General features: G+C 37.5%; 1 protein-coding gene across 2 annotated transcripts in view; it reads left to right on the plus strand.

The window, feature by feature from the left end:
• The window catches only part of CCDC171 (coiled-coil domain containing 171), a 3,960,104-nt gene that overhangs the window by 3,816,669 nt on the left and 124,068 nt on the right, over nt 1-19,367 (plus strand). Inside the window, exon 25 of one of the 2 annotated variants that reach the window (XM_044061289.1) lies at nt 16,350-16,449. The exons of the other annotated variant lie outside the window; for it this stretch is intronic. Coding sequence (XP_043917224.1) covers nt 16,350-16,433 — 84 coding nt within the window. The 3' untranslated portion in view covers nt 16,434-16,449. The remainder of the gene's footprint in view (nt 1-16,349; nt 16,450-19,367) is intronic. 2 annotated transcript variants of the gene reach the window in all.

Raw genomic sequence — 19,367 nt, forward strand, 5'->3', positions numbered from 1 at the left:
AGCGAGGTTTTTCGCATAAATGGAATATCTAAACATTCATTAATAATCGTCATCAGACCTCATTATAAAATTTCATTATGTATATTCTCATTAACTGTATTTATTTATATAACTATTATTAATCCTATTCATTATATATCTTATTAAAATATTACTAAAATATTATCAAAATATTTTACTATCATGATAATTATAATTTTTAATTTTTAGTATAATTATTATAATCATTATAATTACAATGACTCAAGGTGCAATTAATGTCTTCGTCAATCAGTATACAACTCTTAAAATCATCACTGGAGCTTATTCACAAGATGATTTTAACAAATCCTTTTGGGTATGTTATTTGAGTATATATAACAATTGATATCTAAATTATTAAATATAAATTATTAAATATTAGGTACGAACTCATAAATAAATTCTATATTATATATTGATCTAAAATCTGGTGTCACTTTTATGTCTAAAATTTCTAAAATACATGTGTTATATGAATATTTTATTAATATTTATTTCATTTTATTTTATTAAAAATTAATAAACAAATATAATAAGTTAAAAAGATGTCTGTTCAAAGTAAAAATTATTAATGACGTCTATATAAATTTACTATGTCTATGGTTCCATGTTAACCTTCCCTAAAACACAGAAGTAAAGTCAGCTCTAAATTCTCATCATTAATATCATTATCAGTGAGAAATCCCAGATTTGAATATTGTAACAAACTCATCTTCTTTCTAGGATAGGTTTTAATGAAATATAATTATTAATACCAGGTGTCATATCCGCCCCAAATCTAAAAATCCAATCCAATTCTAACTTGGCTAAGTAATTCTCATTATCTCCCATTCTCAAGTTACTTTTGACTGTCTGTAGGACCCTGAATTTGAACTCATGTGTAGGGTATAGAATAACATGTCTTGCCAGGACATTTAACTCATTATTTTTGCGAATGTCATACACATGGTTGTATATACGCTCCTTAATCCTTCTTTTCGTAAGACCAATATAAAATGCTTCACATATTGTACAATTGGCCATATAAATTAAATTCTTAGTATTACAATCTGTATATTCCTTAGATATGAATTCTGATAATCCATCTGGATGTTTAAAGTATTGCATGGATGTAATGTATGGACACATATTACACTTCCTGCAAGGAAACGTTCCATTTTTTACATAAATGTTATCTGTTCTTATGTTCATATTATTAACATCTATAGAAAAAATCATTTTCAAATTATCACATGTACGAAATGTGAAACTGGGTTTGCTACCAACCACGGCTTGGATATCCTCCACCATGGTCAGTGCATTCCAGTTCTTATAAATAATATTCCTAACGGCTTCATTGTCATTAGTATATTTCATTATATATCTAATCCTATTGGTCCCATAGGTCCTATCCTGGTATGTGCCACTTGTTAAGCATTCTCTATTTTTTACAGGCTCTTGTGTAATAGCATCTCTATAGTCTTTTTTGGATAGAGTATGAAAAATGTCATTCTTTACCCCTTCTATTAACTTGGAGGCATAGCCTCTTTTTTTAAAAAGTTTTTCCATAAGGCATATTTCTTCTCTCAGTATTGTTGGATCTTTGCATATTCTCACCAATCTGGAAAATTGTCCTTTTACTACTCCTGCAAACACATGCCTGGGATGCATGCTACTATATTCTATCATTGTATTTCTCCAGCATTTCTTTCTGTAAAGTTTAGAATTTAAACGCCCATCATCATCAAAATATAGGTTAACGTCTAAAAAATTAATATTAGTGTGTGAAAATTCAAGAGTGAATCTGAAGAACTCAGTAGTTGATTCTAAATATTTTACAAATTCTTTTAATTCAGTTTTTGTACCCACCCATAACAGGACCAAATCATCAACAAACCTCCTATATAACAGTATTCTATTCATCCAGCTACTATTAAATAGATGCTCTTGTTCCCAATGATATAAAACCAAATTCGCGTAAGTATTTGCACATTGGGTGCCCATGGCAACACCCCATGTTTGCAAATAATACTTACTGTTAAATGTGAAAACATTGTTTGATAATACTGTTTCCATAAGTAGGTTAATCAGAATTTGTCTATCTGAGGAGAACCCACTCATGCCCACCATTAATTCTCTAATGGCCTGTAGCCCATATTCGTTAGGTATACAGGTGAATAAATTGCATACATCTAATGTCACCAAAATGGGAGTATCAGTATGAGCCACATCCTTTTGAATTTTCTCTATATCTTCTAATAGATGTACAGTGTCTCTCAGAATTGTCTCTATTTTGTTTACTAAAGGTCTAAGCATCTTTTCCAAAAATACAGAAATATTATATGTGGCCCAATTCCTACCAGCCACTATAGGCCGCATAGGTATGGGTTCAACTTCTTTGTGTATTTTAGGTAATCCTTTAAAGGAAGGCACAAGTGGTTCTTGGATGTGTAAAAAATCATACATTTCTTTACTTATCTGTCGGCACATAAGTAGGTCATAAATATTTTCATGTATATTCTTAATTATAACCTTAATCACTTCAATATTAACTTCTTTATATGTGCTGTTATCTTCCAGCATGGTTTCAACAGTATGGATATAGTCTACTCTATTGAGTACCACTACCCCACCCCCTTTATCTGCTGTAGTTATTATGATATTCTTATTCATCCTTAGTTTCTTAAGTGATTCAAACTCTGATTTATTCAAGTTACAGAATTTATTCTTAACATGTTTGTCAGAATAGAATTTGTATAAATCTTTTTCACATAACCTGACAAAACATTCTACTGGAGCAGGTAATTGTGGGGAAAAGGTACTTTTCTTTTTAAATACATTAGTAATGGCATAATTGTTACCTTCATTTAAGTCCAGTTCACCCTGTTTTTTAAAGAACAATTTCAATGCTATCTTCCTTGCAAACAGTCTCAAGTCAATAAAAGTTTCAGCCAATACGCTGGATTGAGAAGGAATAAAATTTAAACCATGGTTCAAAAGTGAGAGGTCTGAGTTAGAGAGTACAAAATCAGAGCAATTATACACCAGGTGAGTCAATTCCACGTCTTCTTTTGCTGTCCCTGTCTGTCCTGGGAGTACTTCCGTTTCCTTGGTCCCCTGCTCGCCAATCTGCCTCTGGTAAATTTGTCCATCCTTATTGGAAAAGGAGCTGAAGCGTTTGCTGTTCTATTAAAGTTAGCATTTGTTCGTTGAATGGCCCCCATTCTGAGAGATTCTTCAGTATTTTGAAGAGCTTGTTGATTTGGAGGGGGTGTGTTAAAGTCTGTCCCTCCTATAATGTTACTACTACTGTGTGCATTCGACTCGTCAGTAGTAACTGTTGCCGTTGTTAAGGGCGCCAAATTCAAACTGTCTGTGGTTTCCGGTTCTTAGACATAAAAGTGACACCAGATTTTAGATCAATATATAATATAGAATTTATTTATGAGTTCGTACCTAATATTTAATAATTTATATTTAATAATTTAGATATCAATTGTTATATATACTCAAATAACATACCCAAAAGGATTTGTGAACATCATCTTGTGAATAAGCTCCAGTGATGATTTTAAGAGTTGTATACTGATTGACGAAGACATTAATTGCACCTTGAGTCATTGTAATTATAATGATTATAATAATTATACTAAAAATTAAAAATTATAATTATCATGATAGTAAAATATTTTGATAATATTTTAGTATTATTTTAATAAGATATATAATGAATAGGATTAATAATAGTTATATAAATAAATACAGTTAATGAGAATATACATAATGCAATTTTATAATGAGGTCTGATGACGATTATTAATGAATGTTTAGATATTCCATTTATGCGAAAAACCTCGCTTTGAAGTTTTTGCGAAGTTTGTGTTAATGAAAGATACTGTTGCAGTATATACAATGGTTTAAACTTCTGATTGAATCTGCTATGTGTATGGTTATAATATCTGGTTGCAAACATTTTGTGATTCGTCCTAACATATAGATGTTGCAGAAGTGTTGGGAGCCAATAAGAATGACTTATTTTTATGGAACGATATGTTTGTTTCATTCATCTATTATGTATTAATATGGGTTTGTTAGAATAACCATGAATTCTGCAAAGACTATGAAATCAAGATAGAAACCCCAGTTTGCGGACACTATAATATATATTTTTAATGATATTTTCAAAGATATTTTAATGATTTGTTTTAAATATAACAACACAGACTTGTTATTATTTTTACATGTTTTTGAGTTTGAGGGCTGAGTCACAGATTTGGAAATGTGAACGCTCATAACAGCAGTTTTTTAGTTTGAAAGCACTGATGCACTTTGTAATTATTTAATTGAATAATTATTAATTGATGCAATTGAAGGAGTTGTTTCACAGTATATAAAGGATATGTTTGAATGATTTAGTTAGATCTGAAGAAGCGTGCTTAAGACACGCGAAAGCGCTCATCTCCCTTTTTTTGTTTTGTTCATGGAATAAAGTAAGTTTGTTTTACTACTGCTGAATTCGTGATTTGACTGCAAACCAGTTCTCGTGGTGTGTCCTACAGTTTTGTTCATTACTACGTTTGCTTTGCTTTTGCTGTTGGGACACTTTGGGATAGCAGTGTTATTTTATTTTATTTTATATTTACTCCTAATAGTTTGGTACTGGCTACTAATTCGATTTTTAAAGAGTTTAGTGAGAGGATGTTAAAATCTTCTTTCTTGACAGCTATATTTCTTTTTGGAGAAAACCGCACAAGTTTGTTTATTTTTTGGTGTTTAAAGAGAGGTGTTTTTTGTGGCGCCAGGATTCTACAGTAGTAAATGCTGTTTGAGTCATTTGTTGTAGAGTGTCTGGGTTGGGTGCAGAGCAGACTATGGTCGAGTCATCTGCATACTGGAATAGGGAGGCATTTTGAATAACTTGGTGAAGATTATTTATGAATATATTAAATAGAAGAGGTCCTAAAATTGAGCCTTATGGGACCTCCTGTAGGGTTATGAAGGTAGGGAGAAATAGAGTTTTGCCATTTGACAGCATGTTGCCTATTTGAGAGATCGCTTTTAAACCAGTTAAGAGACTGAGAGGATAATCCTGTAGAAGAAGGTTGAGACAGGAGAATGGCATGGAGATAGTCCTGAATTTTTTGATAGGTCCATAAAGAGTGCTGATACTGTATGGCCTAAGTCACAGGCTTTGTTGATTATAGCTAAGAAGGAGATCAGGGCAGTAGATGTACTGTGCCCTGGATGGAATCCGTGTTGGATTGGAGAGAGGATGCTGTTATTTAGAAGGTAATGGATAAGCTGTTTTTGGACACATTTTTCCAGAATTTTGGAGACAGCGGATAGAATAGCAATGGGTCAGAAGTTTGAGATATCAGAGGATGGGCCACCTTTATGAAGTAGGAAGATAATAACTTTTTGAAAGACAAGGGACATAGGATTCCTGGATGGACCTGTTGATAAGGATACTAATTGGGTAGGCTACTGCATTAGCAGCAGTCTTAGGGAATTTGGCAGGAATATTTGCAGAATTAAAACAGGACTTTTAGGTTCTGAAGGATAACAAAATATAAATAAACATGTAATAAAAAATACACTGCACTATCTCCAGCCTGCCCCCAACACCCCCCTAACTAAATATATCAGCTCCAGGATTGCACTACAGTGGGAAAAAGGGCAAATTTTCCCCATGTTGGCCAACTGGTTACTTACAATAGGAAGGGTTTCAGCAGTGTGCTCATTCATTAAACTGATGTTTCGGTGAGCTCATCTTGGCAATGTCGTCTTAGGGTAAGTGGTCTTTTGTTTATTTGAAGTAGACCATATATATGTATGTGTATGTAATATATGTATGTATATGTGTGTGTTATATGTATATCTTCTTCTTTTTCTTTCGGCTGTTCCCATTAGGGGTTGCCACAGAGGATCATCTGTTTCCATTTCTTCCTGTCCTCTGCATCTTGCTCTGGCACACCATCCACCTGCATGTCCTCTCTCATCGCATCCATAAACCTTATCTTAGGCCTTCCTCTTTTTCTGTTACCTGGCAGCTCCATCCTTAGCATCCTTTTCCAAATATACCCAGCATCCCTCCTGAGCACATGTCCAAACCAATGCAATCTCGCCTCTCTGGCTTTTTCTCCAAACTGTCCAACTTGAGCTGACCCTCTAGTATACTCATGCCTAATCCTGTGCATCCTCGTCACACCCAGTGCAAATCTTAACATCTTTAACTCTGCCACGTCCAGCTCTGACTCCTGCCTTTTTGTCAATACCACTGTCTCCAACCCATATAACATAGCTGGTCTCACTACCCTCTTGTAGATTTTCCCTTTTGCTCTGACTGATACCCGTCTGTCAAATCACTCGTGGCACTCTTCTCCACTCACTCCACCCTGCCTGTATTTTCTTTTTCACCTTTCTTCCACATTCACCATTACTCTGAACTGTTGATCCCAAGTATTTAAACTCATCCACCTTTGCCAGCTCTACTCCCTGCATTTGCAACATTCCTCTATCCTCCCTCTTATTCACACACATATATTCTTAGTCCTGCTGACCTTCATTCCTCTTCTCTCTAGAGCATATCTCCACAGGTGTAGGGTCTTCTCAACCTGATCCCTAGTCTCACTACAGATCACAATATCATCTACAAACATCAAAGTCCACGGGGCCTCCTGTCTGATCTCGTCTGTCAACCTGTCTATCACCATTGCAAATAAGAAAGGACTCAGAGCTGATCCTTTGTGTAATCCAATCTCCAGCTTAAATGCACCAATCACTCCTACCACAGACCTCACCACTGTAACACTACCCTCGTACATATCTTGTACCACTCCTACATACTTTGCTGCCACTACTGACTTCCTCATACAGTACAACTCCTGTCAAGGCACCGTGTCATATGCTTTCTCTAAGTCCACAAAGACTTAGAGAAACTCCTTCTGACCTTCTCTATACTTCTCCATCAACACTCTCAGAGCAAACATTGCATGTGTAGTGCTCTTTCCCAGCATGAAACCATACTGCTGATCACTAATCATCACCTCCCTTCTTAACCTAGCTTCCACTACTCTTTCCCATAATTTCATGCTGCGACTGATCAAGTTTATCCCTCTGTAGTTACTACAGCTCTGCACATCACCCTTATTCTTAAAAATCCTTACCAAAACACTTTTTCTCCACTCCTCAGGCATCCTCTCACTTTACAAGATTTCATTAAAGAATCTGATTAAAAACTCCACTGCCATTTCTCCTAAGCACCTCCGTGCTTCCACTGGTATGTCATCTGGACCAACAGCCTTTCCAGTCTTCATCTTCTTCATAGCTGTCCTTACTTCCTCCTTGCTAATCCATTGCACTTCCTGTATGGAAATCTGTATTGTTGTCCGCATGTATCTTTTGGCAAAAGTTTTACACTAGTTTCCCTTCCTGACGCAACACTCCCCATTTATCCGGGCTTGGGACTGGCGCAAAGAAATTCACTGGCATGTGCATCCCCAGTGGCTGGGTTTTATATATGTATGTATATATATATATATATATATATATATATATATATATATATATATATATATGAGTCTACTTTACATGGTCGACATGTCAGAAAGTCGACTTTCATATGGCCGAAACCATATGATCAACTTTCAGAATGCCGACTATGTAAAGTAAACATAAACAAACAACAAACACAGACCTTAGACTTTTAACAAATATATATATATATATATATATATATATATATATATATATATATATGTATACACAACAACAACAAATATATATATATATATATATATATATATATATATATATATATATATATATATATATTTATTTATAACTGATTAAAAATAGACTAAAGCACATTGTTACTCAGGGATCATATACTCACGGACATCAGGCCACAAGCAGGCCTCAAACTGGCATAATTATGGGAGAGGGACACTACTGCACTACATTCTTAGATGCACTTAGTACTCTTCTCTTTGTTGTAGAGATTCTCTCTCTCTCTATCTCTCTCTGCTGAGTATAGTATTCATCATATGACGCTCATGATCATTTGTGCTTCAGGTTCCTGGCAGACATTACGGACAGAGTTAGAAAGATGAGCTTAAATAAGATGAAGAATGGACTGAAATACATCTAAATTTGATAGTCTGGATAAGAAATCTGATGGACTATCACAAGCTGAGTGGAAGCATAGCAGCCTATATATAATTTCATTAGGCTGACCCCCATCTTGCAGAAGCGTCATTGCACTGTCAGTGATGGTATCCAAGAAAAAACAGAGACCAATTAAACAAGACTAATCTAGGTCCCCCTCATATTCATAATAAACTTCCTTAAACCATTTGTGCTGTATTTTCTGCTGCTTTGCCGAGCTTTGTGTTTGCCATTGTCTCCTCCACTTTATCTAAGCTGATAAAATAAAAATGATGGATTGAATTACTTCTGATACCTCTACTGTCAAGGACGTGACTATTTGAAACACTTTGAAGCATTTGTAAGATGACTGTCATTTGTGTTACCTGCTGAAGTATTTTTTTCGGTATTAAATTTATGAACTTCGATCTTGTGAGAGAAGGAAAAACTGTGGTTCTGATTGTGCATTTGCTGACAGTTTTCTTGTATGCCATGTTTTGAGTGACTGTGCCAGACCATGTGCTTTATTTTCTGTTGCATTGCATGCATATGCAGTTGTTTGAGCAGAGTTATACTGTTTCACTGACTGCAACTAATTTGTTTGCCTTTGCCCTTGTTACCTTAGTTATGGTTAAAAATGACCAGTTAACTTAAATGGTTAACAACTAAATTCATTAGAATTAAGTTAAATGACACATAGGAGGGGCATAAAATATAAGGAGTTAATGATACCGCGGTGGTGGTGCTGCGATAGTGTTGTCGCCTCACAGTTAGACGTTGCCCATTCGATTCTCAGTTAGAGCGTCTTCTGTGTGGCGACATGCGTGAATGGGCGTTCCTTCGTCGAAGGTTGTGCGTTAGGCCTGGCAAGCCAGTACGTAAAAATCTACTGCCAATCATTAGTGGACTTCCGCTGTGGCGAACCCTAACCGGGGAAAAAGCCGAAAGACACAAACAACAAAGCCCACAGCTTATATTATCCAACCAGAAAGATTCTGGCAAAACATAAAAACCTGTACACAAGCATCTCCAAACCTTCCCTTATGAAGGAGTCAAAGGAAATGTGCATATTTTCCCCTGAAAAAAAAAATAATGTTTCAGTGCCGTCTCACATGTACGCAATGAAACCCACCTTCAGTAATGTAATCAGGTCAGCAAGCCATACTGTGGAAGTGTTTCATCCTTATTTGGACTTGGTCCTGTAGTACAAGTGCATTGTCTTAACTGTGCTCTGAAACATTTGGTTTATCAAGTATTCTCTATTTCATTTAAAAGAAATATGTACAGAAAAAGGAGGAAACAGAAGATCAAAAGCCCTATGACAGATGAGCTGTTAAACTCTGGTCCCATGTGTATTAGTGATAGCTCAAGTGAATTTATAAGACCTCATGGTACTTATCAAAGAGAAGAGGAAGATTTTCCTGTCCTCTTACCAAATTACCCCTAGTCTAAAGAAATACCACACTGGTTCATCTCTGAAAATGGATGCCTAACAGTATTGGGTTGGTCAACTGAAGTAAGGGCCAGCCATGACTGCAGTTGATAGTCTGACTTACAGAACTGCAAAACCAGAGTATATGCATAGAAACATGTATGTGCACAGCAGAAGAAGATGGAAGGAACATAAGCACAATAAACAAAAAGCTTGAGCCTCACAATGAATGATGGCACCATTCTGGGTGATTGCCTGTAACTTTGAGGTGAATTCATTGACTGGCAGGCTGACCTACACAACCATATTAAATTAGTCTTCTAAGGAAGCTGAAGGCTATGGTGTTCCCATATTCATAAAGGATGTGCAGACCTCCAGACTAGTAGACCAACATAACTCATCTGAGATGCTTCAGGTGCAGCTAACATAGGGTAAGACAGCGATTCAGGTCGTATCCTGCTATAGGTCCCCTACCATGTCCCAAGACTCACACTCCACTTTCCTAAACACCCTGGAGAATATTAGGGTCCAACCTTATACTGGGCGACTTCAACTATCCCCCCAAATACACTTGCCCAATGTTTCCTGGAATTCTTTAATTCCAATGCCCTGAACCAGCTTGTTCTTATCCCCACTAGAGGTAGCAACATCCTTGACCTGGTCATTACTAACATTGGCGACTGTTGCTTTACACCAGTTCCTCCCTGGTTAGATCTGACCACAAACTAATCACCTTGGAAATCCACATCCCTCCCACCCCCTACAAACGTAACTACCATGAAAAACTTCTCCAAAGCTAACTTTGGGCTCCTAAAAACAGAGGTGGCTAACTTCACGGCAGTCATGCAAATGGAGATCAGTTGCATGACTGCCGAATCATACACCAATGCACTGTACGAACACATTCACAAATGCATGGATCTCACCATACCCAACGGAACCAAGATACTCTCTTCCAAATAAAGAAAGCCAATCTAGTGGTCCTCTGTCATAAACAAACTCTACAACAGAAGGAAGAAACTGATGCGGAATAAGGTGAAATGTCCCAAGACTGGAAAAAACTCCCTTATCAGCCTCAACAAAAAGTTGAGATCCCTCATCAATTCCTCTAAAGCTAGCCCTGAAAATAGAATTGCAGAAGATAGTAAAGAAAACCACAAGGCCTGCAATAATTATGTAAAGAATCTCCACGGCAATACCCAGATTTGCTGTGAGCTACTGCGCAATGGTACCTCCTATACCGAGCCAACAGATATTGCCAATATACTGGCTGACAAATTCAGTGCCAACTTTACCCCTCCCCCCAGGGACCAGTGACAATACCAGTAGATTGCCAGGCACCTAGTATTACTGCTGCACAGGTTAAAACAGCACTGTCCAAGGCCAAGAATACAGCTTCTATGGGACCTGACAATATCCCTGGCTGTGTTCTACATTAAATACAGAGTGAACTGGCATCTCACCTATGTGCCCTGTTCAATCACGGCCTCACCTCAGGCTTTGTCCCTACCAGATGGCGCACTGCTACAGTCATCCCTCTCCACAAAGGAGGAGCGACTACAGACTCTGGGAACTATCACCCCATTAGCCTGACGAGTCTGATATGCAGTGCTATGGAACGCATCATCATGGACCTAATAAACGAGGATATAGGGAATCTCCAAACTCTGGATCCCACACAGTTTGGTTTTGTGAAGGGTAGATCATGCCTGCTCAACTTGGTCAACTTCTTTGAGTCAGTCATCCGAACTGTGGATGAAGGCAATGTGGTTCATACAGCCTACCTTTGAAGGCCTTTGATAGCATTCCCCACTCAAGAATCATAGAAAAACTCTGAATACAGAAGACGTTGTAAGAGATCTGGGAACACAGGTTGACAGCAACCTCTCTTTTGACCACCACATTGCCACTGTGGTCAGAAAGTCCTTCTATGTGGCACATGTCATTAGTAAGGGTTTTGCATCCAGGAAGAAAGAGGTCATTGTCTCCCTTCACTCTTCTCTCATTAGGCCAATCATTGAGTACAATGCCCCATTTGGCATGTACCTCACTAAACATCTGCAGCAATTGGAGAGGCCTCGAAAATACCTTACAAAGAGGATCCTAGGCCTTAAGCATGTGTCCCATATGGACAGACTAAATAAAACTCCAACTATTCTCTGTCTCATATCGCCTACTTAGAGGTGATCTCTGCTTGACTTACAAAGCCATGTCTGATCCAGCTCGGTTAATAATACTACATCTAAAGAAATGCCAATTCCTCCACACCACATGCTCCAGAGACCTCAACCTCATTACCAGAATCAACAGAACATGCTGGAGGGACAGTTTCATAACCCAGAGACTGCCCATGCTATGGAATAGACTTCCCATACATGTCAAGCAGAGCACCTCACTGGCCCTCTTCAAGAGAAATCTTGATGAGTGGATGGGAAATACAAAATGCACCCGAGGGATCACTCCAGTGGCTTTACTCAACAAATAGCACTGGGAACTAAAGTCGGGTGGCACGATGCCAGGTTAATCCTATGGGCTAGGCTTGTAAAGGCCCCAGGTTCATTGGCCTAGTACACACTTATGAACCTATGAAGGTGGGGACTTCATGGTCATATGTGGCTAGGAGCTAGAAAACTATTAAAAAAAATAGAGGCAAGTAAACCTTGACTCGAGATGATTGTTGCTGTTGAAGTGACACACCAACCCCATGTGCAAAAATCGGAAAAAGGGATTGAGGATGGATGGATGGATAGGCAAGTAAATAATTAATTTCAATAGGATCACCCTTGCAAATTACAGTAACACGTCTACTAAAATGAAGCAAACCTCCCTTTATTAAGGCTTCATGGAAGATATCCAGATTTCCCCAGAAAAGGAAATAATATTTCAGCACAGTGAGTTGTGGATGCACATTAGCACTGCAGGATGGGCAGAGTCATCCCATTACATTGTTATCATACATTTTTATACTTCATTTGCAAAACATTGTATTCTTTACTAGGGCAGCAAATGGACACAGTGAGTAGCATTCTTAATTCAGAGGTTTTGCTGGGTTGCATTCTCTACAGAATCTGCATGATCTCCCTTTGTTTTTGAAGTGTTTCCTCTGTTGTACTTCAGTTTTCTTACACATTGCAAGGACATGAGGGTGGTGGATTGGCAACTCCAGATTGTCTCCAGGTGTGTGTGTGTGTGACAGAAGAAAGGCCCGACAATCCACTTCTATTCCTTACTTGCAGAGCAAATGCTATGGATAGTTGGATAGTGGTGTCTGTTCTTGGGGTCGCCATACTTGTGGGATGTGATGCAACAGCATGGATGGATAGATTACTAGATCTTCTGAAATTTATGTGGCACTGCTGCATTCTTGCATTGCTGCAACACATTAGTTTGTGTACCACCATTTCATTCCAAAATATATTCTCTCACTTTCCAGAACTGTATCACTGTCACTGTCAGAGTCAAAGTCTCTGTCCATTTGTCACATTTTAAAAGTTTAAGCATGTGTTGCAGTGATCAGCATTACTGCCTCTGCTGCCTCACAGTGTTTGGTTCTCCAGTTTAGTTCTCAGTTGGGGTGTCATGTGCGGAATTTGCATGTTGTCCGTGCACATCTCTCAGCTGTCCAGATTTTTGCTTCATATTTTTGGTGTATTACTCTTAAATTAAAATTTATGGTTTTCTGGCAAATCACTGAGGATTGACGTCACTAAATAATGATGTACATCTGAGTTTCAGACTTCATACCCTTTAGAAAGTGCATGCTAACACAAATTCTGTTTTTTAACAACTTCCTAAGGTTATAAGAACAATATTTAAAATATGTTCCTATTTTTGGGCCTTTGTCCCCCATTTATTTTAGGTGTTGTCCAGATTTCTTGCTCTAAGAAGTTGAGAGGTATGTCTGCCTGTATCAGTGAGTGCTTTGCCTTACTTTTCTTTCATGCCCCAAAGAGATGCCGTAGGTGAATTGGCAATCCTTAAAACTGGCGTGGTTATGTGTACCTTGAGTGAGTGTATGTGTGTGTGTGTCTGTCTTTGTTGTGGGTGTATCCTGTGATGGGCTAATGACCCATTCAGGATGAATTTCTATGTTTTGTGCTGATTGAGTGCAATGATAGGTTGTGGCTCCCCTATACCACTTTGATTATGTGGAGAATCCAAGAATGAATGAGTGAGGCTTGTGTACCCCAAATTATTCCAGATGTGTTTTTTACTTCCAGTTTGTAAACATGATCTGCAGTGGAATTTCCCACTGCTGTTTTACTGCTATATTTTTATAATTATGAGTCCTCTTTTATACTCGCAAGCAGCTCTGTTTTCTTATAAATCACCACAGCATTTTAAATATCTTTCATTGCCAATGTTCGTGCATGTATAATTATTGTCACAGCCCTACTGAGGACATCATTCATGTAATTCAAATTTATGATCTTTAGCTCCCTGTTTTCTTATGTGGGCATTATCACTACCACCGTATTTTGAAACTGTGCTACTGCTATCCTGAGAAACTGTCTATATTAACAAGTTGCTTGCCTCAATCCCATCCTGAAGAACCATCGCCCACATTCCAAACTTATGTAATGCAATTCTGCCGCAATCTTTGCAAAACTGTGAATTCCAGATACTTCTGAGATTGTATGCTGTTGCATTTCATTGCTTCAGCTGGGTGTCATTTAGGTAGACTATGGCAAATATTTGTAAAAATTGTGCTGAATGTTTTAAACTTAAAATGCTGCTTATCTTAGCATTCTGACTATATGCATACCCTGTTTCATTCTGAACTTTTCTACCTCTTTATACATTTTCTGAAAATGCTTGTGTCAACCCACTTGGAGTTTCAGTTTTTTTGTTTTTGGATATCTGATACAGCTGTAGTTTAAATCCTGTTAGTTTGTACTACGGATTTGACAATGATTTCAGGAAACTGCATCACCATTCTTCCTGCTGCAGACTGTTCAGCAGCATTTAATATGAGAGTTTTAAACTGACTTTCTGTTCTGTTGGCATGATGTCAGAAGAAAAGATGCTAATCCAGATTTTACATTTGTTAGATGAGAAAATTCCTGGCTTCAGTCCCACTTCAAGTTGTCTGATGTGAATGTGATTTAAACGTACAGAAAGCCTGACATTTTTTCCTTTTACGTTTATTAACATGGGATTAACATTTACTGTCAATTTGTACCTGAAAACGTACAATTAATGTGAGGTAATCTGCTAGAACCTATTACCTTAGTACACTGGTTAAGACAGTTAGAAATGTGATTTCCAGAGATCAACTAGCACTTTATGCTTCATATTAAAACTAACGTCTAGGGTAGCATATGATTAGCCCTTGTTTGATATTTAAAAATGACTGCTGGGTAATTTTTTGTGTAACCTGGAAGTGATTTATTATAGTTTGCTTTTTTTGCGTAGTTTAGGTGGGGTTAAGTCTGAACCAGGATGCTTCCAACAACAGCAGTAATCCACACTTAAAGAATAAAGATTTTTACTAGATGGACAACAAAGTAGTCCATATTATTCCCGCAGCTCTGAACAAGTAAGCAAAACCCCATGTTGCTGTTTTTTTTTTTTTTGGCTGTATGTGAACATCAGATGGATAGCATGCACCTTGACCACCTATTATTGAGTTCTGTGCTATGATGTCAAGTGAAAGCGAGTTAATTGGGTGAAGCTGTAGAGCATGTTAGGGGCATGGTAAAGGGCTGCTGTCTGACAGCTGAGTGTCAGCAGGCACCAGTCAAGTGTAGCTGAGAGACAGAGACCTGTCACAGAGTTCATATGGACTGAAGCAAAGTGAGGGAGTTGATATGCACTTCATTTTCACTGCCTACCAGTGCCCCTCTCAAGCACCTTAGATTTTACACTATGTTTGTCAGCCCACGTTGCTGGAAGCTTTTCTCTGCTCACATTTCTGCATTAAAATGACTGGACACGAAACAATGTTTTGGCGTCTTGGATGTAAATATACATTCTTTTTCCACTGAAAGGCTTAATTAATTCATTGTAGTAGAAAGTTGAATGCTGTCATTACGTATTATCAATTCCCATATTAAACTGAGTTACAGGAATTACAGGAACACTTTTTAAACCAGAAAGTAGCATGGCTTGATTAACATGAAGAAAAGTTTCAGGCTGACCAACATTTTTAAAAAGTGCCCAGCAAACACTATGTATGCACTGATTTACCTGGGTTGGTGGCTTTTTTTTTGTCTGTATATAACAATTTTCCTTATTTACAGTGGATTACCAGTCCCCACAAACACACACACACATCTAGTTTTTGATGTTAGAAAATTGTATGTACTAAAGGGAACCCAATTTATCTATCAAGTTGAATATTCCTTGAAATGGAGTGAAAACAGAGATTCTAAGTCTAATACTGACCATTTTTCTTGTGTTCTTATTAAGTGGGGCAGTAATCCAATATTCTCATTTTGCAGAACTTGACAGGGTGAATGTGTTTTCTTAAAATGTGAGGTTGATTTAATAGCATAACAGCAAATGCACATGATGTTACCATGGTTATAGCCAGGCATACTCAGTGTACACATCGGTCTAACTACAGCTTTTGAGTATCTCTTTAATTCTGTGTTTTTTTTTTGTAACGTGTACAACCCTAATCTGGAATGTTAGGATATATAGACACTATAGTCATTTTACCTGGCTGCATTCTGTTTTTGATTTACATTTGGAAAGGAGAGGATATGTGCATTTCTGAACTGTAGGAGAATAACAGATGGATATGATAGGTTATTTTTTTTTTTTGTAGGAAGGTGTCAGCAGAAAAAGTATGGGAGCACAGAACACAGATGTCTGCCTGCACTCCTTGATAGTTTCTACAGTTGAAACCTAGAGCTATAATACATTTGGTAAGGATGGTGTTAAACATTATTGAAAAGATACTATATCACCAAGGAATGCCAGGAATTTAGAATGGTATCTTTTGTAGGTTGGAAATTGTTGGTTTTAATGACTGAAGAAGAACATTACGAGAATTAGTGCATTTTGTCCTTTGTCGCCTCACAGTAAGACGCTGACCGGTTCGACTCTCAGCTAGACCGTCTTCTGCGTGGAGACATGCATGAATGGGCATATGTGTGTTAGGGCTGGCAGCTCAGCACGTAAAATTCAACTGCCAATCATTAGCGGACCGGAGTTCCGCTGTGGCGACCCCTAACCGGGAAAAGCCGAAAGACACAACAACAACGTTCTCATTTTACATTCCAGAACATAGCTGTGTGTCAGTCACTGATTTTATAGTAACATTTCGTAATTAGAAGGACTAGCTACTGCTCAAAAAAAAAAAAAACCAGGAGAGTATATAGTAAAAGTGTGGCTCACAGAAATAGCAGCGCTGTTTGTTTCTAGCACTGTGGTGTAAACTCTGATGAGGTGGTAGTTGTGACAGTGGATCATTATGCTCCGTTTTCCTTCTTCCACCAGACATTCTTAATTACAAAATCAAGTAACAGCACTAAATGGGAAGAAATGACTAAAGCTTTGCATTTATTAACACTTGGTCTCCTGCATCTCCATCTGTTATCTTTCAAACATGGATCATTTACATTTCCAAACAACTTTTGGCATCCTTCTCAGTTTTTTTTTTTCCTGAAGATGTAATTCGGTTTATAAATTTGTGCAGCTTATTAATTACACTGAAAGAGAATTAAACTATGTATAATTTAATTGTATCATGTAATGGATCACATATTCAGTAAAAATTATAAATAGTGTAGATTTTAAAATTCATAAGGTATTTATTTTTTTTATGTACATTCTGTGAGCTGATTGTCAGTTTTAACCTATGACCTATTTTCATTGAAGTTAAGAGGTTAGTATTGATGTAGACTGTGGGGAAATTTGGTCATCTAAGCAGTAGTAATATTATCAGACTGGAGGAGTAAAATGTTCTTATCCAGTTGTCTGGGCCTTTTGCCAGTTTAGAGATGCAGGAGAAGCAATATAGCTAAAGTATACAAAATGTGAACTTTGTAGCGAAAAGCAGTACAATTATTGTGTGTCAGATACGCTGGAGTTGTAAGCTGACAGGGAAAGAAGTACACTGTATATGGTAACTGTAAATATTGTGGCTGAGGACAAGGACCCTAAAGGTAAGTTTGTTAGGATAGCTTTTGGAGAGACTGGGTCGATAAGGGAGAATGATGTTTGGTTACCACAGAAACCTAGTAGCACTTCAGGATTCTTTGCTGATATTCCAAGCAGGCAACAAGAAAATGTTCACTGTTAACTGGCCTAACTTGGACAAGTTAGCAGGAGATATCTGAGGTATTCCTTCAAAAAGTTCTTTGACATGAACAGAAGAGAGCATAGCTCTCAACCTTCCATGTACAAAATGAGGAACACTAGCTCTCTTAATGTGGAACAAATGGGCAAAATGTGCCTACTAACAACTTCAACTAGGAAGGTCATAGGATGGTTAAAATATGCTGGTTTTACATGTAAAGAAGATCTTTTAATGAATTAATATGATTCATTTCTGTTTACAATGGATTTCACTTAAAAAATTCTTAACACTGAATGTGTGACGGAGCCTTTCAATGTGGAACTTTCAGGAACTTCGAGGAACATGAACTTTTTAAGACCCCAAAATGAGGTACGTTCCTCGTAATGAGGTACACTTGAGAGGTATGGAAGAGAGAGATTGTTGAGTTGAGACATTGCACGTTTTCTTATTGGGATTTGCATAGATTGTTTTGCACTGGTGGAACAATGTTTTTACTACTTTCTTTTCTGAAGAAAGTTTAATTAACTTTTGGAGAGATATGAAGGAAAAAAATATTTTCATGAAATGACTTTGAACTGAAAGTTCATTGGATGAAAACACTAAATATGTGATTCTTTGATTTTTGTACAGAAGCTGTGTTGTAGGAATAGGTAATGTCTAATGTTTAAAAAGAGAGAGAGAGAGCGTAGAGGGACTAAGTTCTATGCTTGATTGGGATAGCGCATGAATTAGTTGATGGAAATGCAGAGTAGCCTTAAAACAGATTGAGGGGACATTAAAACAACTACCAAGCACTGTTTTCATTTAGAATGCTATGTGGAAGGGGTTGGGAATATACAGAAAAATGTAAACTGCTAACATTATTTTACACGAAAATCAAGACTGTTTTTTAATTATAGGTTCATAGGTAAGTACTAGGCTAGCTGCCCTTGTAGGCCATTTTAAGCCTAGCCAGTGTCCCTTTTTGTGCTCGAAATAACTTACGACTTTTGGTTATAGAATGGCCTTACCCATCCCATGGGAGATAATTATATTACCCCTAATGAGAAAGAATGGGATCATACCATAGATAATTTGAAGGTACCTATGCATGTGATAAAGTATTTAGGAGCTGCCTCTATCCATTAGTAGTATGGGGGCAGTCCTGGGATAAATTTTCTGTTTCCCATCCATAGATCTAAGTTGCACTTGAATATAGACAGTGATCAGCTTTGTTTTATGTGGCTGGGGAGTATGTTCCAGAGCAGCAGTAACCTCTCGAGATATTGCTTTCCTTCCAAACCAAACCATTCTGTTGATGTTGCAGAAGTTGCTTTTATTCCTAGACTGAGAGTATTCCTGATACAATTTGACTTGCTGATGTGCAGTAAATCCATCAGTAATGGGTTGGAGGTTGCCTTATACATCAGACAAAGGTCACCCTGTAGCAATCTGTTGGATACCAAATGTAGTGACAGGGCTTTGCGTTGCTCAGTGTAGGACATATTGTTTAGGTCTTGAATCCTTTTATTAAGGTGTCTCTGTGGGCGTGCCAGTTGTTGC

Source organism: Protopterus annectens, chromosome 2.part0, assembly GCF_019279795.1.
Source record: "Protopterus annectens isolate FY-2018-M chromosome 2.part0, PAN1.0, whole genome shotgun sequence".
Classification (NCBI taxonomy): Eukaryota; Metazoa; Chordata; order Ceratodontiformes; family Protopteridae; genus Protopterus; species Protopterus annectens.